The following is a 24,713-nucleotide window of genomic DNA, read 5'->3' on the forward strand; positions in this document are numbered from 1 at the left end:
ATATGCACTCTGCTAACAGGGTAGCCCAAAGCATTAAAGACTGTGGCCAGGAATTTCTCTCCGTCTGCCATGGCTGGTCACTGCATTTCCTTTCCAGTATCTCCAGAATAACACAGAGCCTGCAGCCTACTGCAGAACCGAGACTTTCCTTTTGCGTAAGACACTTAAGCAGTCCCACAGCAGGGTGAGCTGAGCTCATGAAGGACAAGAGAAACCTTCTGAATTCAATGGAGTGTATTTATTGAGAGATTTTTAACATCTCCTCACCCATTACCATTATTGCCCTTCCCTCACACACAAGCAACCCCCAGGCTGAGGAAAACCTAGCTTTTCTCAGCAAGTTTGTAGTTGGTGAAGAACTCTTGTGCTTTTAATGAGAAGAGACTAGCCTGTTCCTTTTGAAGTCACAGCAGTGCTAGGCAGCCTTCCTGCTATAACAAGTAAGTTTAGGAATAGTTGAAAGAACGAATTTTCTTTCAGGAAAATAAGTTCAAGTCCTTCCACCGGACCAGCCCAAACAAGGACACTTCTGTAAGTGTCCCAGGGGAAAGTGCACAAAACACAAGGACCTGCCTCTCAGGTCAGTCCACCTCTCCAGTCCTCAGAAAAGGAAGTTCTCAACCAATCATTTAGATGCTGTGAAGAAAAACTTTCTTCTGTGCTACCGAAGTACCCTTTCAGGCAGAGCGCCAGGAGTCATCCATCTGCTGTAACAGCAGCCACAAACAAGATCTGTTGCCATTTCCTATCACCTGTGTGGTGCTCACCCTTAGGAGATCTTGGGCTGCATGCTGAAATCTACCGTGATGTTGACATACAAAGGGTTGTGTTCCACTGAGAGCAGTTTATAGGAGCAAGAGTTCAGCCCGTCTGTTTTCCATGTTCTAGATACCTGACGTAGAAGCTTCATCCTGAGGACAAAGAGGAGAAAATCTTAATTGACATGCATAGGAAAGGAGTTTTGAGCTCTTTTCCAGTACTAGTAACCTTGGAAGCAGAGCTACGGCCATTCTGTATCTACTGGGGTCATAAAGTCCTGCATCTCCTGTCCTCAGCATGGACAGACGTGGGGAAAAGAGTCCTTTGGTTTAAATCTCTGAAATCACGCGCTCCAATCATATCCATGTAACTATAACTTTGGAAATTTCTAAGGAACATCATCACCCCGTCAGTTCTAGGCAGATCTCACGTACAGAGCAACCGCTGCCAGCTGTGAACAGTGGTGGCACAGGGGTGTCACCTAAGAACAAAGACCGTGGCCCCCAGGTGCCTGGCTCCTAGCCACACACCGAGACAACGCAAGCTGGAACACTGTTCTTGACTCACCTCTCTCCATTCTCCTCATTACCATGGTCTCGTTTGTGGAAGATCATCGTGTACCTGGCTACATCAGCCGACGGCCTCACCACTTTCATCTTCTGCATCTCAACCCTGGAAGAAGCCATAGTGCCATGAGCAAGACGCCACCTAAAGACGGGCTCTTGAGGGGAAAAAACGACATTTGGAGACTTCATCTCATGTAGATGCCACGGAGGCAAGCATAGGGAACTGTAGGAAACTCATCTGCATGTCTCCCCACAACCCATTTTGCCAGAGAAGAGGGGCTTAGAGTTGCATTTCTGGAGAACCAGTCCAGCAGGGTGACAGATGCCCCTTTATTTTGAAGAGAAGCAGGTAGCTACTGCAGTACAGGTCGTGCAGAGCTTTAAGCACACGTTATACAACAGAGTACATTTAAATTAGCATTGTCTGGTATAGTTTGTACTGTCCTGTATTAACCTACAGGGTCTGTAGCAACAAGTTTATCTTAACTCCTGCAATAAAGCCCCTATACTTGATAGCTCTCCACTTGAACAAAACAAAACAACCTTGTGTTCTTCAGTTGTTGGTAGACAGCTGCAAAATTTATTTGTTCACACACACAAAAAAAATTTATTTCTGAGAACAGTTCCAGAAGCACTACGCCCCGTGCATGGATTTAAGTGCCTGACATCAGGCACTTGTTTGGAGCTTTTGGCCTTAAAACATATCTGTGGAGCACAACAATTTTGCTGTCAGCAAAAAAAAGGGTTAGCTTCATGACAGTGGAATTAGGGAATAGGCCAGGTCTTTGCTAGTCGCATCAGCAGCTGAAAGAGCAATAGGAAACCAAGAACTGAAGAATCTGAGCCACTTACAGATCTCTAATGCCTGTTTGTAGCGGTAAATTATCAAACAAGTTCAACAAACAATCTGAAAAAATCTGTGATGCACACCTTAGGAAGGGGCCCCAAAAGAGACCCTCACATTTAGCACAGAGGCAAACCAGTAGGACCTAAGAGCACTCCAGCCTGAGTTCTTGAAGATACTGAAGGGGATGCTGCCACCTGCAGTCTTCGCTGAGGAAGGCCGCAAGGATCTCTCCGTACAACCACCCCCCAAGGCAGCAAGCTTCCCCTGCCCTACCCACTGCAAACCCCGTAACCAGCCCAGTCCACGACCCACCCAAGAGGAATGGGATGAGCCAAGTCCAGTTGCAGCCCGTACTCTGGGTCACCCAATTTGGTTTCCACACCAACAGCTGCAAAGTTACGAGGTGCCATGCATCAAAAGCATCGCTTTTGATTCCAACCACTTGCAGAGACCCTCAGTAGATCCTGCTGATCTGCTGCACAGCTGGTTCTCTGCTGCCCACAGGAGCGTTTGCAAGAGCACCACTGTCACCTTCCTTCACTCATTAACTGTGACGCTTCTCAGGAAGCTGGGGAATAAGATGGTACCAAGCCATCCCCTACCACTATCAAAACCAGCTCCCAAGAGGTCACAGAGAAGAAGCTGGTGTCTCTAGCTAGGGGGAGAAAAGTTGTGATTAAGAAGGGACAGAAATCCATGCCTTTTAGATTTCACCGGTGTAATTATTTATTACCACCACGGATATGAATTTTATGTCCCCAAACTGTTTGTTTGCATATTTAAGCAACTGAAAAGGACAAACACTTAAGAATGACAGAGTAATACCTAAGTTACAAATTGACAGGCTCTGCCAGCAGAGCTTGAGGTGTTGTGTTTTTTTCCCCCAATTGTTTTCCCCCACCCACCACTTCCTTCACTAGCAGCAATGCAGGATTAGAGACTTCTTCCTAGGCAAAGGGCTTAGGAAGCTCAATATAAAAGTTTTGTTGACTTCTTTGCCCCACTAAACCTCTCAAACTAAAAAGTTTCTCCTACTTTGACATGCACATCTGCAAAACTAATTTTAACAAGAGCAAAGGGTAGATGCTTATACACGCAATCTTTCTAAAATTCAACTTACTATCTTAACTATAATCAATACCACCCACATACAAACTAAGCACTGCTTGGAGTAAATCATGGTAGTCAATGAATGCAAAAAACACCCAAACCCACCAAAACACTCCCACGCTCCTGCAAAGTATTGGAACTCAATACATTTGTCTCTTTGGCAAATCATGCTCCAGACTTCAATCTTATTATTTCTGTTTGGTTAACCAATTTCCAAGCAAGAATACAAATACTGTGTGGCTGAGGGGGAAAAAAAAAAAAAAAAAAAACCCAAAAAACAAACACAACAACAACCCAACAAAAAGAAAATAAACCCCAAAGCATAACAAAACCCACACCCAACCAGCAATGCCTAACCTTCGCAAATAGGGACTGTGAACTTTGCAGTTCTGTGAACTGCATCTTGCAACTCCAAATCCCCACTGCAATACTGTTTCAAATTGAAGGCTCCTGTAGCATTCTACCTTTGGAGGCAAGGTGTGAAGTCACACTGATTTTTTTTTTTTAAACTAATTCCTCTACCTCTCACATCCATTTCCCTTTAGCCTTTTTTTTTTTTTAATCATTTTTTACCTGATTCGAAGGTCGTCATCTTCTCCACCCCAGCCCCAGTAGTTGTTAGAGAATCCATTCACCTTGGAAAACTGATCTCTTGTTAAAGCAGTTACACCTCCAAAATATCCCCTGTACCGTAACCTAGAAGTACACAAGAAGAGAGAATGAAGAATTCAGGAATTCACATTCTGCTAACAATGAAAATATCATCCTGCAACTGGATCTAGACTTGTCTTTCACAGAGTTAAGGGTGCACAAAGCCATGACGCTGGTCTTGTACTCATCTTTTCAGAAAAAGATGGTGATTTGCTTTAAAAAAAAAAAAAAGAAGTTACCTCTCCAGCTGAGAGAACAGAACCTTCTTCAATAGTTTCTCTCCCTCTTTATACAATTCCCCTTGCCAGCCAAAAAGGCGCTTCACCTCAAGGAGTCTGATGAGCAGAAAAGGAACAAAGCGATGCACTACTATAGCGGCAGCTTTACAACAACGCTAGCAAGCCATCGACTAGTGTAGCTTAGAGCTGAATCTGAAAAACTTGGAATGAAATCAGCTCACAGGAAGGGGGCATGTGCTAGGGGATACAGCCAGACCAATTCCAAGGTAAAGCACAGTCCAGGTTACTTAGTAACCTCATGTAATGGAGCTCAGCTCTGAAGGAGATTAATTTCTAACTTCTGCCTTCCTTGTCATGGAAACTACATCTACTTTAAAAAGGTATGTAAATACCATGCTTATTTATCTTCTTATACCATTTTGCTAATTGTTTTTTATGATACCCTCCTATTTCTTGACCCTTCAGGTAAGTACTACAACACAGCCCCTACTACACTGCCACCGCCAACGTCATGGGTGATGTGCATGTGGCTGCAGACTGCATTTTGATTTCTAGATGTATGTGAATCCAAACAGATGAACACGTTGCCAGGGCTACAAAGTATCCCTTATGGCAGCTTACCTGCCAGAAACACAAAGGTGCAATGCTTATTACTATTTCTGGCTTACCATGAATCTAATTTAAAACCACCAAAAAAACCCAACAAAAACAAAAAACCACCACGCACCGCCTCCCTTGGACTGTTTTTCCTGGCTGATTTTTGCTCCTGTCACAGCATCACAGGAGAATTGTGGAAGTTGAAGGGGCCTCTGGAGATCAAATAGTCCAGTCCCTCTGCTCAGCGCAGGGTCTGCTAGAGCAAGTTGCTGAGGACCACGTCCATTCGGGCCCTAAGCACCTCCAAGGATGGAGACTCCACCACCTCTGTGGGCAGCCTGTTCCAGTATTTGCCCCCCACACACACACACAATAAAAAAAGATTTTTCATACGTTTAAATGGAATTTCCTGTATTTCAGCTTGTGCCCATTGCCTCTTGCCTTTCACCGCGAAGGGTCTGGCTCTGCCACCTTTATTCCCTTCACAGGGACAAGCTCCCCCTCTGCCTTCCCTGCTCCCGGCTGAGCAGGCCCAGCACAATCAGCCTCTCTTCACATGCCAGATCCTGCAATCCCTTCATCATCTTCATGGCTCTTCTCTGGACTCACCCCAGTACGTCCACATTCTTACTGTGCTGGGGAACCCAGAACTGGACACAGCACTCCAGGTATCATCTCAGTGGTGCTGAGTAGAAGGGAACAATCACCTCCCTCAGCCTGCTGGCAACTCCCCTCCTAACGCAGCCCGAGATGCTACTGGCCTTTATCACGAGGGAACGTTACAGGCCCAGAGCCTCTACTGTAAACCTGCTTTCCAGAAATCTGGCCTCCAGCACCTACTGGCACGTGGAGCTACTCCTCGCCAGGTACAGGGCTCTGCATTTCCCTTTGTCGAACTTCTTTAGATTCCCGTTGGCCACATTCTCCAGCCTGACAAAGTCCTTGGTACACCCACCGCCCCTCTAAGACGTCTATCTTCTGAAAACTTCTGAGGGTGCAATCTGCCCCGTTGGCCAGGTTACTAATGAAGATATTAACTAGTACCAGCCCTAGTATCAAACTCTGGGAGTAAACCACTAGTGACTGGCCTCCAGCTGGACTTTGCTTCTCTGATCAGAACACTTTGAGCCCAGCAGTTCTGCCAGTTTTCAGTCCACCTTACTCTCCACTTGCTAGTCCATACTTTATCACTTTGTCAATGGAGATGTTATGGGAGACAGTGTTGAAAACCCTTTTAAGTCAAGATTAACATTATCCACAGCCCCTCTCTCACCCACCAAGCTAGTCAAATCAGAAAAGGCTATCAAGTTGGTCAGGCATGACTTGTGAACATAATTGCTTCATCACCTTCCCAGTGATTAAAAGAAGAGGGTGACCAGATTGTAGTTCCTCAAATCCTCCTTCTTGCCTGTCCTGAAGACAGGAGTGACATTGTTTTCCTCCGGTCTTCAGGAACCTCCCCCAACCATCATGACCTTTCAAAGATAACAGAATGGCCTCACAACAACAGCAACCAGTTCCCTTAGGATGTGGATACATTCCATCAGGTCACATGGCTTTATGGCGTATGTCCAGTTTGTTTGAGTTTTCCTTAACTGGATCCTCCTCCACCAGGGGTCAATCCTCATAAGTCCAGACTTTTCCACTGGTATCAGATGACCAAGATTCCTGAAGGCAATTCTTACCAGTATGGACCAAGGCGGAGGAGGCACTGAACATTTTGGCCTTTTTCTTGTCTTTTGTCACCAAGTCCCCTGCCACAGAGCAGGTAAACATTTTCCCTATTCTTCCCAGCAGCTGATGCACCCACAGAAGCCTTTCACATCGCCCTTCACGTTGTTTGCAAGACAACTCCAGAGCAGGGCTTTGGTTTTCCTAACCCTATCCCTGCATGCTCAGACAGAATCTTGTGTGTCCTCACAAGTCACCTGGCTACTTCCACCTCTTTCATGCTTCCTTTTTCTGTCTGAGTTTTCTCAGGAGCTCCTTGTTCACCCATGCAGGCCTTAGTCCACCTTTGCTTGACTTGCTGCACATGGGAATATACCATTCTTGAGCATGAAGGAGACAACCCCTGAAGATCTACCAGCTCTCCTGAACCTCTCCTCTCTCCAGGGTCAACTCCCAAGTGATTCTTCCAAGCAGATCCCTGAACAGGAAGCCTAGGGCTGTGAACCTGCTATTTGCCTCCTTCCCTCCTTGTCGCCGACCTTCACATCCCTGACCAGTTCCTCCTTGTTTGCAAGTACCAAGTTCAGCAGAACACCTCCCTTTGTCAGCTTGGATCACCTGTGTCAGGAAGTTATCATCAATTCACTTCCAAAGTCTCCTAGATTACTTGTGCCCTGTTGTGCTGTCCTTCCAGCAGATACCAGGACAATTAAAGTCTTCCATGAGGACCAGGGCCTGTATATATAAGGCTTCTTCCAGTTGTCTGAAAAAAAGCTTCAACTGTCATTTGCTGGGACTGTGGCATACTTCCTAAACGATGGTGTTATCTATATAAACATTCAAAAAAGGATTGTTCTAGGCAGATGCAATCTCTCATGCTCTATCTGCTGGTTTTTCTACCTCTGGAGTTTTTAGTCTCCCTTGCTCTCTCCCCTTTATCTCCTCTCCTAGAGGAGACCAACCATAAGGTAGGGGAGGCCTTATCAAGTTTTAACTATTCATTACTTTCTTGAGACTTCTGCTGTGGGTGCTCTAAAGAAATGCAGCGAGCAGGTGGAATGGACAGCAAGGAGGTCCCATAAACAGCGACAGCAAGAAGAGTCCTCCCCAGCCACGCTTCCAGGCTGCACTGCCAGTCACCAATGGTACCGTGTCCCCACGTTCCAGCAGCCTGGTAGGGTTTGGGCACTGACTGCCCACCCATACATCCATATATGCACCCCACTACTTGCTTATGCACCCCAACATTCCCCTATGCCACTGGAGAGGTAGAGACCAAAGGAGCCAGAGCTGTGAGCAGGACAGTGCTGCCCACTCAACCCCCCTCAGGCAGAGCAGAACTAGCAGGGCCCAGGCATCTCTTGCTCCTAGGTGACATCATCTGCAAAAACGTACCTCTAACAGTGTTCAACCACCTCTTTCCTGAGGACAAGAAAACATCAGCTCCTTTGGGGTTTTTAAAATTGGACTGAAGTAACCATACAATAGAAACAGTCACTGGGAGAGGACATTATGCTTGTCTCAACGAAATAGCTAAGATAAAAAAGGTTTTCCAACCCGCAAAGTTTTAATATATAAACCTCTGCCCTAAGTATCTAAAACTGAATTGTAGTTTATGTAACTAAACATATGGTACTTGCTCTGAAAAGGAGCATGGCTGCTTAGATTACCACTTACTGCATCACCATAAAAGATATCCCCCTGGAAGGAAAAACAAACAAACAAACAGCCCCAGGAGAGCCCCAAACCCCCACACTCCTGCCCAGGATATCTTGTATGAAATCAGAACACACAAGACTTCCATTTTCTCAACCTCATCTGAGCAACATGTCAGTATGCTCACCTCAGTCTAAGCAAAACACTGAGGTCACCCAACTGGGCTTTTGACCTGTGGTCTCAGCTCAGTTTAGGTGTCATTCCTGAGCTCAAGATCTGCATTCCTCCAGATGCACCCAGGAATTCCCTTGGAGCAGAGCATTATTACCCCCACTTCATGGATGCGTAAACAGAGGCAGCGACACAAAAAACCAGCATGAATCAAATTCAAACCACCAGTATCCTAGCGAATACTGGTGCAAGGTATTCACAACAAAAACATTTTGTTCATACTCTTTAAAGCCAAAGCTTAAAGCTGATCTATAACTAACAGCTCCTTTCCACAAACAGAAGTCTGAGGAAATTAATACTAAGAAGATCCCCTAGTAAAAGCAAAAATCCATCTGCACACTTAACTAAGCAAAACACTTGCAGTGATTAAGGCACAGGAGGTTAAGTAAAACACCTCGAGCTTTGTGCCGTGTTATTAGCCTGGACTCCACGTGCCTGTCAATTAGCTAAAGCAGTGCTTGTTGCTTTGGTGCACTGACCATCCTGTAGCCCTCAGCATTCTCTCTACAGTGCTCCAGAAGCCTGTCACGAGCCTCGTTCATTTGTACTTGTTCCAGTTTTCCTTAAGTGACTGGAAAGAGAATATTATTCTGTATAAGAATTTGCACACCCCAGCTCTTTGTCATATATTTAACAAAGGAAACACAGAACTGAAGCGGAGTTTTACTTCAGAGTACTTTGAGATCAGCTTTTGAGAAGCCCACTTCTAATTAATATTTAGAGTGACATAAGAGGTGAACCTTGAAAGAAACAAATTCAGTGAAAACACTCCAGTCACTAAATTCACCGAGCTCAGAAGCCTTTTTTCTTCAAGGTGGACTGAACCTGACTTCTCACTTTAAATTATTTATACCACACTAGCACTGAGGGGACCCATTTAAAAATCAGAATGACCCTGTATTAGACACTGCCCAGCCAAATAATTAAAGGACATCCCCATCCCTTTGGCGAATTCTCACACTGGAGCTCTCACTATCAGACGTTACCTCTTCAACAATAAAAGGTAAGTAGCAAGTTTTATTATAGTAAGATCATACCCTCAAATCACAGGACCAGGAGAGTGCAAATGCATTTCTAGCTTTGACGGGAGGTCTCTGCACAACCTCTGGCACGTTGCTTTCCTCTCAGAACACCCTTTACCTCGCACCAGAAACCAGAGCAATGGCAATGATCAGACAGCTACAGGTGACCACAGGGCTGACTTCAGGAATGTCCATACAGTTCTCTTTTGCCACAAGGCACTCCAGGGGGGGCGAAAGTGTTACCACCAGAAATCTGGTGTCAGGAAGAAGTACAGATACCAGCATACAGCTCCATCGGAAGAAGAACATTATCAGTCACATGGCATTTCCCAGTTGGTATTCTTTCCACATTCCTGTTTTCCTACCTGTATCCAGTATTGTTCCTGCCAACTACAAGGTGCTTTGGTTGTCTGTCACACATGTAAATGTTAAAGTCATTTTCTGGCACCAGATCCACATCATGGAAAATGAAACAGTCCCAGTTTGCTTCTTTTAGGGCCTCTAGGTATCCTACATTCAGCAGTTTAGCTCGATTAAATTTGGTGTTGCCAGCCTGTGGAAGAGAATGGAAAAAAACCTCTGAAGAAGGTGTCAAACCTTTTGAACCAGAGCTGCAACCGGGCATTTGTTCTGAGCTTGTAGTTCACAACCGCATTCGCGCGTCACAGCCTTTACAGCAGTAACACCACTGGGTACGGCATCAGAGGGGCCAAGGATGCAAAGTGGTTTTTCAGTCTCTACTTGTCATGAGCAAACATCCAGGGCCAGGAGAATCTACATTCCCAGTCTACACGCACAACAGAAGTATGCGTGCTGCATGATACAATTTCACTGCTATTGCTGCTCCTGTCCTGGCGTTCCCACCAGGCTACATAATGAAAGAGGTATCGGTAAACAGTTTAGAAACTGGCACTTCCCACTACTGTCAGTAAGGCTTATGGAAGCTTTTTAAAAAGGGCAAGAAAAAAAAGCCAAACTCAAAAACACGCTGCTGCCATACTAATTATAGATGTCAGAGCACCTGCCACAGATGACTTATGCTTGCCCACTCAGTTTAGAGGACAGCAACGCTTAAAGTGTTCACTGTATTTCCTTAGGTCACACAGTAGGTGGCAGAGTGGGAAATAGAAAGCAGGTGCCTTCATTTTTAACTCCCACCTATAATCTAATCATTATGCTGCACAGGGACTCCCCCTAGCACAAAGCTCCACTTGACTTTTACTAGTCTTTGTTGTTTGCTTTAAGTCAGCGTGTCTCTGCTTTTCAAAAATACCATTTTTTTTATCTTTAAGGCATACATACACACACACCCCCGCTCACAGTTTTGTAAGCTTTCCACATCACCATTCACTCTGAAGCAACAGGTGTGCTTATCTTGCTGTTTATTTTTCACGGGGCTGTGCACACATGCCAGACTGTAGAAGGCTTTCTGCTCCTTGAGGACAAGGTGGTGCATTGCCTCAAGTTCCCCCCTGGGAGTCAGAGGGCCAAGCCCTGTGCTCCCACAAACTGACAGGACAGTCATCTTCCAGAGCTAGGAACCTGACATACTTGAAAGAACACAAAAGAAATTTTCAAGAGAAAGAGGTCATTTGCTAGAAGGTGCCTAGACTGAAAGAGGCTCCATGGAAGATGAGAAAGAAGACAGCCTCCCCAGACTGAGAGCAGGTTAGCTATAGGGAAAAGCAGTTGTATACAAAGCATGTTTTATTGTTCTGAAAAGCAATGCTTTGCTCTGAAGCAGCAACGTGTTCACCATCAATAACAGACATCTGTTCCTGCACAAAGACGATTTACGGGATTTATGCCTTCATACCTGCAGTTATGGAACTACAGCTCAGTGCCCACTCAGAAATTACAAAATGGATAAACAGTTGCTTCCATTCTCAGTCAGGGAATGAATTTATCAACAAAAATTTAGATATAATTCACCCAAAATCTATGATGTAAAATTTCTGATTTTTTTTTTTTTTTTTTTTTGGTGTGGCTAAGTGTCCTGTATATGAAGACATCCATCAGATAATCTTCTCCCAGTGATGAAGATAAGTGTTATTCCGTGAACAGAACAATTCAGATGACTGCTAAAAAACATGGGGAGAACCTGTATTGAGTGTCAAACCCAGCCTGTTCAGCAGCAGCATCTACAGTCTGCTGCAGTTCCGTCTCCCCCATCAGCAGTCAGGCACCACAGCCCACTTCCTGCACGATGGTAGCTGAACAAAAGCTAAAATTGCTTTCCAGGAAGGGTAATTTTCAATGTGAGACCAACATGCTGAACAAATAGCAAGGTTTATTCCCATTTTTTCTTGCTGAGAGACTTGTCCTCCTTTGATGAACACTGACCACACTACTAACTTAGGTTGAGAAAGAAGTTATTCACCCTTTAGGGATTATAAACTAATTTTTTTTTCAGCATTGCATTCATGTATGCACATATTTGTGCAGAGAAATGTGATTTTCAAGATGCTACAAGTAGGCCATGAAGAGATCTGGCATATGCCCTTCAATGGCTTACAGAGAAAAATATAAAAGGCCCATTTCTTAATCTTCCTCCAAAGTAAACTCTGTGTATTTTAATAGTTAAACCCTGGTTTTACCTATTCCCTTCCTCAAAAGATACTTAAAACAACTAATGACATCAAAAATGGAGAGTGAAAATGGATTCGTCGTAAAAGAGTTTTGTTAGACCCACTTGCCAGCCTTTGGGCATACCTATCTACATGGAAAGGCTAAGCAAAAGCTTCCAATCTTCCATGTAAAACTCTGATAGAACAAGTCCAGACTTGACTTTGTTTGATGTGAGCAGCACTTTCATACTTCTGTATTACTTTTTGCTAACATGACAACAGCTGTTCTCCACCTCACATATTTAAATAAAGAACATAAGCCCATTCTCCCAATGATTTATTGCTACCCATTGCTTGCTAGCTGGAGTGAGCCATTATATGTATGGTTACAGTACATACTAATGAAGAAAAAAAGCCTGTTTTTCTACTCTCTGGGCCACACAATGACTCTAAACAATGAAAGAACAGTCTGTTCCAAATGAAAGTATATATCTTGCCATGACTCTTGCTGCTGTTCTGCTGTGCCACTGAGCAAAAGAGTAAGCTTTCACCTAGAATGCACTGCCTCGTACTGGTTAATTGACTTTAGTCTCTTTAAACAGAAGGGAAAAGAAACTATATTTATCCCCTTTTTCTCCTACTCTGAAAAAAATCTGTTTAGAGCCAAAGCAGAACATGTAAGTAAATGATAGTAAAAGAAAGCAAACACAGTAAAAGATCAAGAAAAAGACAACATATTGCAAAAGAGAAATCTATACTGCTTTTAGCTCACACGACTAGAACATAAGCACCTTAGATGAAAGCCAAGATGACACACGGACGTATGATCAAATTTTAGCTGCTCTGCTCTCAGAGCTAGAAAAAAATGCAAATAATAAAATTAATAAAACTTTCAGGAGCCAAGTGCTCTTCCACGACTTCTTCCCATGGCCCTTGCTTGGCAAGTAAAGTACCTACAACTAGTAACTGTTATGTTTAGTTTGAGACAGCAGAAGTATGTACAACCACATGATACACACAGCTTACTAAGCACGACAGCCAGCAGGCAGATGGGAGAGATGAGCTAGATACAAACTGAGGCCTTCAATCCAAACAACTCAAAAGACAGAAAACGTGTCAGCCTGGTTACGTGTGTGCACACTGCAAGAGAAGTGAGTTGCCTTAGGAATGCAAAAGATGCTTACACCTTGAACACTAACTCAGAAATAGTAGGTTACTTAAACTGGGAAATGGTATTAACCAGTTGGTTAATCCCTCGCAGCTTTGCTAACGGCAGCTGAGATCCTGTGGTGCCACCAGCAATGGCTGCACGCACCCTCAACGAGTGGAAGCGTTCGAAGCAGGCTTGGGGGACTAATGTGAGACAGCAGAGGCAGCAGCACGCCTGTCCTCAGACTACAGAGCACTGACACCATCCCCCCCCCCCCCCAAACACATCTCTGCACAGGTACCTCACCTGGTGAATAACGTAGATGCCGTAGTCTAGCTGCTGCCTTTGTAGGAAGGGGTGGAGGTGCTCCAGGAGGTACAGCAGATGCTTCTCTCGATTGCGATGTGGGATGAGGATGGCCACGTGCTGCAGCGCTGAGCACTCCGTAGGGTGATACCGCCCTTTGGCTACCTGAGGGTTCTCCTTTTGCACCTCGTCTAGCGTGAGAGATGCTTTGAAGGTGAGTTTGCTGGCACCTCCTGTAGGAGAAGCACAAGCAGCTTTCCTGAGTTTGCTCTGGTTGTGTCTAGTTCAGTCACTTAATGAGGCACTCTGTAACCAGCATAAGAAAACCAGGTTCAAGCCTCAGCTGTTTTCCCTGACTTTCCAAGAGAAAAGTAGTGCTACAAGGATATTATGCAGGCAGTGAAAAGAGAGGGTATCAAGTGTTTAGTTGCTTAAACTGATTATAGAGTAGTGATGATTAAAAAAAAAAAAAAAAATCAAGAGAAGTTCCACCCTACTGCAGAAAGATTGGCCAGAAACAGGCACCACAGCAAAGCAGAGGGGAGAGAAGTGGAAAGCGACACAAGACTGTGGCCATGAGAAGTCATAAGAACAAAAGCATCAGAGAGCCTTAAGGTTATAAATTTGTAAACTAAAACATACCAAGGTTCTCTGTAGCCAAATGAAATTTTCATCACTTCTCTTACACTGATCTATCATTTCAGCCCCTCCGGACTCAGCAAACCCATGAAAAAGCTGTCATCTGTGACAGCTACAGCCACTGTGTGTTTACTTAAACGAATACATCTTGAGGGGTGCACAGCTAGACAGCAGCTTTTTTTGACAACATCAGGCAAGAATCCAGTTTCCCAGACAAATCCCTAACCACGTTCACAAAAAGGAAGAGGAAGAAGACAAATGACATGATCCTGCAAAGAAGCCTGGTGCTGTTAGCAATACCAAGACCAAAAAAAAAGTGGACTAAAAATGGCCAGTCACATATTTGAACATTCAGCATAAGCAGTGATAACCCTAATGCAGCTGTGAAGTTCTTCAATTGTCAAGATAGAGAGACAAAAAGTACATCTAATAACAAAAAGGCAAAACATTGAAGAAAGGTGAAAAGACTTCTGGTTAAGATAGTTTAATTTAAAAAAAAAAAAAAAGCTACAGGTGCAAGCAAGGCAAAAAAAATAATTCACTCATTACTTCCCATTGGCAGGCAGATGCCCAGCCATGTCCTGGGAAGCAGGGCTTCAGCACATACAGCAGCTGGTGGGAGGACAAGCACTGCAACCATGAACTCCCCCCACTCCTCCTTTCCCTGAGCTTTTATTGCTGATGGGTATGGAATATCCCTTCGGTCAGGTGGGGTCAGCTGTCCCAGCTGTGTCCACTCCCAACCTCTTGCCCACTCCCAGCCTACCAGAGTTCAGGGGATCAGGAGAGAAACACAAAGCCTCAACAGTGTGCGAACACTGTCCAGCAGCAGCCAACTCACCAAAGCTGCTGTAGCCACAAACGCAAAGCACAGTACCACACAGGTTGCTATCCCAGCCAGACCCAGCACAGGCACGCTGTGCCACAAGTCACTTCTTCACCCAGAAGTGCTTATTGCAACTGGTTGTGTTGTATCTGTTTCACAGGAAAAGTGTCTAACTGAAACAGCTAAGAAGAAAACCCAGTCAGCAGTACCAAAGCAGACATAACTTCTTAAAAAGGAAAGCACCACCACTTACGCAGGTATGGAGACAGAGCTGGGCAGTGATCCTGAAACGACTTCACTGTGGGAACATTTGCAATTGATTCCATCTTCTCTTCCTTTTGACCATCTTCCACGCTAGTTACCTTTCTGAAATGCTCTACCATGCTCTTAGCTTTAGAAATTTCCTGTCTGGAGTCCACAAAGTAACTGAATGTGGCCCACAGCACCATCAAACTGAGAGTGACAAGCACCAACACTTTGAACTTATAGAAGAGGTGAAAGACATACAAGCTCACGGCCATGGCTCTCCCTGATCCGCAACCTGCTTCCTCTGCTGATGCCGAGGCTGGCCACTGCACAGCCAGCAGGGATGAAACCAAGGGTCCTGAGAAGGATGTCACAGTAAGGAAGGAAAGCTGGAGGTAGGGAGGGCTGCCACACTTCCTGTGGTTTTGCAATTCACGGAGCCATGATGCTGTTTGCTGTTCAAATGTCAGAAAACATGACTTAACCTGGACAAAAGAGGAAAAAAAAAAAGGAAGGAGTTAGTTTCTACCATTCTCCACTGTACCTTCACAGACTTCATGAAAACAGCTTATGAGAAAACAGGAAAGGACTACTCGTCAGAAACTAAGACTCTAAGCTTTGCTCCTAGATCAGCCACAAATCAGCTGCATAATTTTAGGCAAGTCACTTTCCTGCTTTGTTCTCTAATCCCAGGCTTTTTCTTTTTCCTCCAGCGCAGAAAGTGCAACCACTGCCTCATGTTATGTCTGTGTACAGTGCCTGGCAATACACAGGCTTTACTACTTCTGTTCCTGTCAAAAATAACAACAGCTGTAAAGCAACAGACTGTGCTATGAGTAAAGTTAGGTCCCCCCACCAAAATGAACACTACATGAGTCTCTGCAGAATTAAACTGTTTTCTTCTGAAAGAGAGTACTATTGATGCTACGTTGCTCTACACAACACAGTGTGAACCCCACAATGGTTGACTGACATCAGAAAGCATTCCTCCGTGTCTGCTGCCTGCCAGTACTACCCTGTGGGTCTTTGCCCAGTATTCCCCTCTCACATGCTGCCACGGGAGGCAAATCTTCCTGCTTTTCAAGGGAACGGTTCAGGTCTTGCAGTGGTAGGTCTGTGAGGATCCAATCTTTTGTTTTGTTTCCTGCTCTCTTTCAAGAGCTCCATTTTCATACAGCCTTTCACTTCTACCACACTATCAAGTTACCACGCTAATACTTTTGTCAGTTACTATCATCTCACAGCAGAGAGATGATGAAATTTTAATAAGAGAGCTTTGATATGGAAAACTGCCACCTGTGAGAAGAACAAGGACTGAGGCTAAGTGAAACAAAGGCAGTGATTAAAGACAATGCACATGAAACAGGCTGGATCAAAGAGAAGGAACACAACAGTATGGGAGGTTATTTTATACCGCCTTTCAAAATATACATGAGACCCTGGAGACATATTACAAGTAGAAGGAATACAGTAAACTCTACATTTCCACTTGTTTAGCCCAGGTGTTTTCTGGAAAAGTTTGCTGATTTATAGAGGTGTATGTGGGAGCCAGACCTAGGACTGACAAGATGAATTACTCAATGTAGTGTCTGAGCTTCTCGGGGTTTGCTGGAAATGACCAGCTGCTGTCCCTCCCGGCAGGCACTACACAGAGCAGCTAACCTGCTCTCTCCATCCGCGGGCAACACACAGAGCTGCTCGAAGGATGAGAAGGAAGTTTTCAGTGACCTTACCGCCTACACGTCTCCACATCCACTTCAACCGCAGAGAAGAGCACAAAAAAGAAGAGGCTACACTGGAGAAGAGAATATTACTTACAAGGAAAGGAGGGGAAAAAATAATAAAAAAAAAAATGTGGGAAAAAAAAAAAAAGAGGAGAGGGAGGGGTTCTCAAGAAATAATAAAAAAAAGGCATGTAGTCATACAAATAACCACAGGTTTTTGAGGGGTTTTGCTGGGGTGGGGGGCAGTCCCCATCTGGTCTTCAGGAACACGAGGACAGAGTAATTGAAACAAACAAGGGAAGCTTGAGTTCCTTTTAGTCCTCCCCTCCTTGTCTACTGGCCCTTGAGACCACATTTTCCAATTAATTCTTTCTGTTCTTAGTTAAATTACACTGGAGACCGCATGGGTGTCTGCCTCATTGTTTTAAAAGACACAGAAAGATTAGCTTAGTGGTCTCATTTACATCCCTTCCCCTGATTTTCCACATGGAAAATCATGAGAATAGCCTGTAAGGTATTGACAGCATGGGCCTCTACTACTCTCCAAATGAAACCTGAGAATGAACAGAACTATTTTTTCTTCTGTTGATGCCCAGTAGCTCTGTCACCAGAACAGGAAAGAAAGCACCAGCCACAGAGCAACACCTAACATCCAACTGACCTAGAAAATAAGGAAATCTACACAGTTCAGGACAGCTACATACATCTGAAAGAAAAAAAAAAAAATCATCAAAAGAATCAGCAAATCTAAGCTGCATGATGAGAGCACACACTATTTCCATACCGTCAGCTTGTAACAAAAAACTGGAAAGCAGCTTTGAGGTGCAGTCAGTTACATACTTCACAGATACAATAAGCTCAACTACTTGTTTCTGCAGGTAATTAATTTTATAATGCTAAGAGGAGTAAAACAGTATCCAGCTACTGCACTATCCAACAGAATAGAAACTTCAGATCCAAATGCAAACAAATCTCACCCCTCAGTTATAAAAATCTTCACACTCAGCACACCTCCTTGATGTATTTACTTACAAACTGGAGTAAAACCGTATCTCCATCACTTCTTTCTCCTATACAGCCAACACTGACAACAGAAGACCGAACTAGAGCTGTTCAGTGAATTCTTACTACAGAACTAGATGGCAGAGGTCTCACATACCCCTGGAAGAGCACACTGCCCTCACTGCTGACAGCAACCCCAACAAGCCACGTTTCTGCAAACACCACTCCTTTCACCACAACCCTGTGACAAGCAACATTCAGCCTCAACATCATGCCACGTACCACCACCCCTCCAGCAGGCCCAGTACAGTCTCATATTAAAAATACACATAGGAAATAGGAATGTCTCAGAACTACCACCCACAGCCGAGAAGCAGACCACACCAAGTATTTTGGGGCACGCTTTCTGAGTCTGCTACAGAAGCCAGACAATGCTAACCCTGAGCAGCATGCGCGTGATCCTGTCTGCACCAGCTCACCCGGCAGCCTGATCCTCCTCCCGGTACCTGCCACACCACCTTTGTTACTTACAGCACAGGGTACGGCACCCGCTGACTGAGGGCTGGAGGGGCTACCACCACCACTGTAAAAATCAATTCTGAAGTCTTTCTGCAGTGCTCAACAACTTTCTCTTGAGTATTACAAACAAATCTGGACTGGAACGCAACCAGATGGAGATATTAAACGTGATTAATAGTAGATATCCCAAAGCTTGGAGATCAATCTAAGAACAGCAAGGATTCATCCCCCTTACTTTTCCCCTCAAAAGGACCCCCAAACCTTATTTTGACCTGGTAACTTTCCGACTGGTTCTGGGTTTTGTGAACAACTGTCCTAACACAGCCTTGGTGGTATTCAGAACAGAACTCATTAATCCAGAGAGATGAGGGAGATGGCCGCGATGGAATGGGATTCTCCAGCTTCTAACCCTCAAGGGAGAGATCTGACAGGTCTGTTCTACCAAAGCTTAATCATCTTTTTTAAAAGTGTGGTAGTCCTACATATTTTAAAATCAAAGGTTGACATGGACGCCTTACACCACTGTTTTCCATACGAAGACTGACTACAGTTGTTAACTCTATGGTCCTGAAAGATCAGAATCTCCATAAGCCCCAAATACTAGTTTGGTTTTTTACCACTTTTTTGTCCTGAAAAGTACTCCTGCAGTTGCTGTCAATAACCAATCCTATTTAATCCAATAGTCTTTATTCTGCTTTTCCTCACAACAGCTGTAGGCTATAGCTGAAGTACTGAAACAATATACAAAACACTGCTGGGAATGCGGGCAGGTGGGGGCGAGGGGACTAAGATATGAAAAAGCAACGGGAAAAGAGGGAAGAGGAAAGTGTCAATTAAGGAGAGAGAGAACAAGCACAGGGACAGTGGGATTTGCTTTCCAGCAAACAGGACACTCCAGTTTGCCCAGGAAAATAGATGAGAGTAATTCCTGTTTCACAGTTCAGAAAAATTAATCAATAAGTTTGAAGTGGACTCAGCAGAAAATGGATTAAACCCAGTTAAAAATCTCCCCATGTTTCTCGAGTCTCAATTCAGTCTCCAGAACAGGTGTGGAAGAAAAGCTCTATCCCAGCCAAAACCAGGACACCCCCTAACTAAACAGGAAAATAAGAGTAAGTAGAAGGAAATTAAATGGGAAAACTACATGAATGGAAGACAAAAATGCTGGGATTTTCAATGAATGTATTGTTTCAGTAATTAATTTTACTACTTACATTTTTCTGAGTCTTGCTAGCAGACATGCCATAAAAATATAAATTAGCAGCCTTAGGTGCCCTAAGAAGTGACAGCAGAAATATACTGATACAATTTGAGTTAAATAGTTCCAGTTTTTAGCTCGACTAATGAACAGTAAACAGGAAAAATTTTTTTTTTTATTATCCCTAGATGAAACATCAGCGCATGCCTTTCAGCCCAGCATTACTTCCTAGTTAGCTGTCATTAACTGTCATACCAGGGGAAGACTTTTGTAGGACAAAAGTGATTCTGAACCACAGCTTTGTTCAAATTTCAGCTCAGTTGCTTAGGCCGCCGACTCACAGCTGCAGCAACTGAGGAAATAAGGGACCAAAATGCTTCACCCTATTACCCCACCATATATCATCACTGAAACAATAGGGATTCAAATAAAAGAGAAAAAGTCCACCACCCCCTGCCAGTTTATACTCTGCGATAGTTGCATACGGGAAATCAGTGAGAAGTTGTATGAACCACCTGAGAACAGTAAACACTGTGGACCCCCACGGGTAATGTTAGCCTGTAATTATTAAACCAAGGACCTTGTAACTTGCTCATCTAAACTCTACTTGCAAGCTTCTATGGAATAATCTAAATCGCTGCCTTTCATAACCTCCCAATTACTGTGCAGCGTTCAGCAGGTGAAGCACTTTCCCCAAGGGGGGGGTAATCTCTCCAAAATAAACCAAGAGTATCGCTGCACAAAGTGCATGCATGAAGAAGGAATTTCCTTCACCACCCGCCAATCCAAATGTGCTCCAGATTAACCTGGGCTGAAAAGGACAACATAAAGTTAAGATACTGAATTTAATGTGCAGGGAATGACTATCAACAGGTGTTTGCTAAAAAAACAGTATATTAAAATCATAGCCTCCCGTTTTATCTGAAGTGGACTGTATACGTAAAAAAAAAGTTAAGACAGTTGCACAGACTAGTGCAAATGGGCTGTCCCGCATAAGAAAATATTTTTTTCCACAAATAAAATGAAAAATTATAAGTTAACTATCCATGGAAAAAGACATAATGAAACAACAGAAAGCAACTGACAGTCAGACGAACAAGCTTCTGAAATACTTTTTTTTTTAAATATCAGGAAGAGCACAGAAGTATAACATTGCTAAGGTACAAGGATATTAAATTATGAACTTAAATTTGAACTTATTGCACCAGCCTTATTTCTATCCTCTTCCCCTCCTATTCAGTTAGGTGAAATCTCACACATATCAATTTAACAGCTTTGTGAGATTCCTTTATAAGCAGATATTACTAAAAGTTCACAGTACTTGCCTCTGACAAATACTCAGACCACACTACTGTCAGTGTGAATTATTTCCCACGATAACTAAAACCACATCTCCACTAAGTTCTATGGCAGTGACAGAACATTGCTATTGCTTAAAATATACTTGAGCACTTCAACAGAACGGCATAAATATGCATGCATGATCCCAACAATTAGTCATTTTCAGCTCATCACAACACACATGCAGAAGGGCATAATTCATCTTTCATCAACTTGCGCTTTGGTATTTTCATGTTTTCTATGGAGAATACAGTATATATTTCACAATGTGGAAAGCACGGAGATATTTGGGGTATTTTAAATGGAAAAATACAGATCAGTTTACCCACCAATTTACCTTTCATTATTACTTCATTGGTTAAAAGGTATTAGTTGGTGGGGTTCCCCCCCAAGACAAGAACGGTGTGTGTATAGAAAGTCATATCTGATTCTACTAACAAACAATGAAGAACTGCACCCTTATGAAGGTGACCGAGAAACACAGTGAAGAGCTGGCATTTAAGAGGACAGTAACTGGAAATAAAAGAAAAGCATGAGGTTAAACCTCGATACAAACTTGCCAATCAGAGAATCAAAACTTGATCATTGCCCCTCTGGAGGGTGTTGCTTTACCAGGTCACTCAAAGTACTCTTCATTTGAAAAAGTGATCTTTCACCAGCAAGCTTAAAATACCTGGGTGGCTAAATTAGGCAGCTGACTCAGAGTCAAGAACACTAGAGTTTGGGCCCTGTTAAAGAAAAAAAAAATGTTAGGCCCTGGGCCTGCTGTTAAAAAGCCACACTTGGATAAGTAGTATAAAAGCCAGAGTTGTAACACAACCATAAAATCATTATTAATGGAATAGCCTTAATAAAATACTGACTAGAACAGTCATGCAGAATCTACTTCAGCCTTAATAAAGCTCAACAGTCATTCTGCAATTCACATGAAATAATGGAGCCGATGCTTTGCACTTCATAACTTTCAGTTAGATAAAATTAAACCCTTACCAATTAAGTACAAGTTGACAATATGCAAATCACAATCACAGAATTGTTGAGGTTAGAAGGGACCTCTGGAGGTCACCTGGTCCAACACCCTTGCTGGAGCAGAGCCACTCAGAGCCAGTTGCCTATGATCATGTCCAGATGGCTTTTGGGATCTCCAAAGATGAAGACTCCACAGTTTCCCAGGGCAAGCTGTGCCACGGCTCAGAGATCCCCACAGTAAGTGTTTCCTGATGTTCAGAGGGAATCTCCCGTGTTTCAGTTGTGCCCATTGCTTCTGGTCCTGTCACTGGGCACCACTGAAAAGAGCCTGGCTCTGTCCTCTTTGCACCTTCCCTTCAGGTATTTATACACCTTGGGAAGTTCCTCCCTGAGTGTTCTCTTCTCCAGGCTGGACAGTCCCAGCCCTCTCAGCCTCTCCTCACAGGAGAGGTGCTCCAGTCCCTTCGTCATCTTCATGGCCTTTCGTTGTGCTCTGCAGTACGCCCATCTCTCTTGTACTGGGGAGCCCAGAAATGGACATAGGACTCCAGGTGTGGCCTCACCAGTGCCAAGTAGAAGGGAAGGATTATGTCCCTCAACCTGCTGGCAATACTTTACCTAACGTAGCCCAGGATATCACGGGCTTTATTTGCCGCAAGGGCACATTGCTGGCTCACATTCAACTTGGTGCCACCACCCCGAGGTCTTTCTGCCAAGCTGCCTTCCAGCTGGGTGGTCCCCAGCATGTAACGGTACATGGGGTTGCTCCTCCTTCTGGATGGCAGCACAACCCTCTCGTATCTGCCACTCTTCACAATTCGGTACAGTCTGCAAACTTGCTGATGGCATCCTCTGCCCCATCATCCAGATCATTTAATGATGAAGTTAAACAGGACCGGACCCAGTATTGCCCCGGGGGACACCACTAGCTACTGGACTCCCAACTAGACTTCAGTGCCACTGATAACCACTTTCTGGGCCTGGCTCTTCAGCCAGTTTTCAATCTACCTCACTGTCTGCTTGTCCAGCCCATATATCAACAGTCTGTCTATCAGGATCTTACAGGACAGAGCAAAGGCCTTCCTGAAGTCCAGGTAGACACTATCTACTACATTCCCCTTGTCCACTAGGCCAGTCATTTCATTGTTGAAGTTTATCAAGTTGGTCAAGCATGACTCCCATTTGGTGAATCCATGCTGAGCACTCCTGATGATTTTCTTGTCCTTTATGTGCCTGGAAATGGCTTCTAGGATTAGCTGTTCCACCACCTTTCAAGGTATGAAGGTGAAGCTGACCAGCCTATAGTTCCCTTGGTCATACTTCTCGCCCTTCCTGAAGACAGCAGTGACCTTTGCTTTCCTCCAGTCTTCAGGCGCTTCTCCCAGTCACCACGATCAAAGATTATCAAGAGTGGCCTCACGATGACATCAGCCAGCTCCCTCAATACTCATGGGTGCATTCCACCATGGCCCATGGACCTGTGGATGTCCAGTTTGCTTAAGTATTCCCTGGCCTCTTGTGTAATCCTCTTCCACCAAGGGTACATCTTCCTTACTCTAGTCTTTCACCCTGGTCTCTAGGACCTGGGATTTCTGGATCCCAGTCTTGCTAGGAAAGACTGTAAAAAAGAAGGCATTCAGTAGCACAGCCTTTTCCATAATCTGTGTAACCAAGTCCCCCATCTCACTGAGCAATGGGCCCACATTTCCCCATCATCGTCCTTTTGTTACCTATGTGCTTATAGAAGCCGTTCTTGTCATCTCTGATATCCCTAAATCATGGCTGATATATTGGTTGGGGGGTGAAAAAGTACCACCCAGTCAGAGATTAACACATGTGCAAACAATAGTTCAAGCAAAAACTCGATACTAAACAAACCTTGCTATAAGCAATCTCCAAGACACTGGAAACATGGTTCTTCCTTCTTCTTTACTTTGTAATTCAGGGTGACTAATCCTCAAATATGGGTGGGAAAACATCTGTGGTGCACCTAAACTCTTCTCATAGCTCTTCAACCTGACTCCAGCTAGATCTCACCTTCAAAGGTACCAAGAAACTTTCATAGGAACACAAAGTTCAATCCTTCTTGTAAAATAAATTCTCAGTGAAGCATAACCAAACCTGGATTAGAAAGTTACAGCTGACTAGAAGGGCACAGCACTTCAGACCACAAGGTTAAAAACACCACGGTACCCATTTCAAAATCCATGAAAAAAAAATTAAACAGAAAAAATCCATAGTTATCCAAATATAACGTCAGCTAGAATTCCAAAATAAATGAAAAATTAAAAAGATCTCCATCTATATGTAAACATGCTCATATCTAGACAGACACTGCAAATAAACTTCTAAATATATCCATGATCATATTGAGGCACATCATGATCTGTGCTCCCCAACATCATATCTGTACCAATAACTGTCCTTGTGCTCATCAGCTTCTCTGCCAACTCAAGTTCTGTAGCCTGTTACGTTTTTTGAAACATATGCCAAACCCTACTTGCTTGCTGCAGGGTTCCTAGCACTGTTTGGAACAGGCTACCTGTAGGAACCGATCAGAAATGCAGTGCTGTATGACTCCTCCAAGAACACAAAGCCCTAACTTGCTCCTCTCTATCCAGGAAGACCAAAACAGTAAGCAAGGTTCCAGCACAGACAAGAGTTCTTCCAAAGCAAACTAGGAAGATCAGAACTCCATCCATTTTCATTCAGGGTTTTCCCAACAGAAATACACATGCATTGGAGTCTGACATGCTGTGCAAGCACAGAGCAAGTAAGCAATGTACCTACAAGCTGGTTCTCCCATGTAAGGGCTGCGGGGTCAATCCACCCATTTGCCTATCAGCCTGATCGAAGCCACTAGCATTACAAGCTCAG

General features: G+C 44.0%; 1 protein-coding gene across 7 annotated transcripts in view; it reads right to left on the bottom strand.

The window, feature by feature from the left end:
• Positions 1 to 219: 219 nt before the first annotated feature.
• The window catches only part of B4GALT4 (beta-1,4-galactosyltransferase 4), a 40,408-nt gene continuing 15,914 nt past the window's right edge, over positions 220 to 24,713 (bottom strand). For 4 of the 7 annotated variants that reach the window (XM_042788482.1, XM_033005179.2, XM_042788483.1 and 1 more), the window contains 6 exons: positions 15,091 to 15,568; positions 13,373 to 13,605; positions 9,715 to 9,902; positions 3,856 to 3,978; positions 1,327 to 1,431; positions 220 to 911 (listed from right to left, as the gene is read on the bottom strand). In XM_042788482.1, the coding sequence (XP_042644416.1) occupies positions 770 to 911; positions 1,327 to 1,431; positions 3,856 to 3,978; positions 9,715 to 9,902; positions 13,373 to 13,605; positions 15,091 to 15,358 (1,059 nt within the window). In that variant the 5' untranslated portion in view covers positions 15,359 to 15,568 and the 3' untranslated portion in view covers positions 220 to 769. Of the gene's footprint in view, positions 912 to 1,326; positions 1,432 to 3,855; positions 3,979 to 9,714; positions 9,903 to 13,372; positions 13,606 to 15,090; positions 15,569 to 16,098; positions 16,176 to 21,540; positions 21,596 to 21,857; positions 21,896 to 24,713 lie in introns of those variants that run through there. The other 3 variants (XM_042788485.1, XM_042788484.1, XM_042788487.1) reach the window with 3 other exon arrangements.

Source organism: Tyto alba, unplaced genomic scaffold (genome assembly GCF_018691265.1).
Source record: "Tyto alba isolate M040663 unplaced genomic scaffold, T.alba_DEE_v4.0 Super-Scaffold_14, whole genome shotgun sequence".
In the NCBI taxonomy this organism is placed as follows: Eukaryota; Metazoa; Chordata; class Aves; order Strigiformes; family Tytonidae; genus Tyto; species Tyto alba.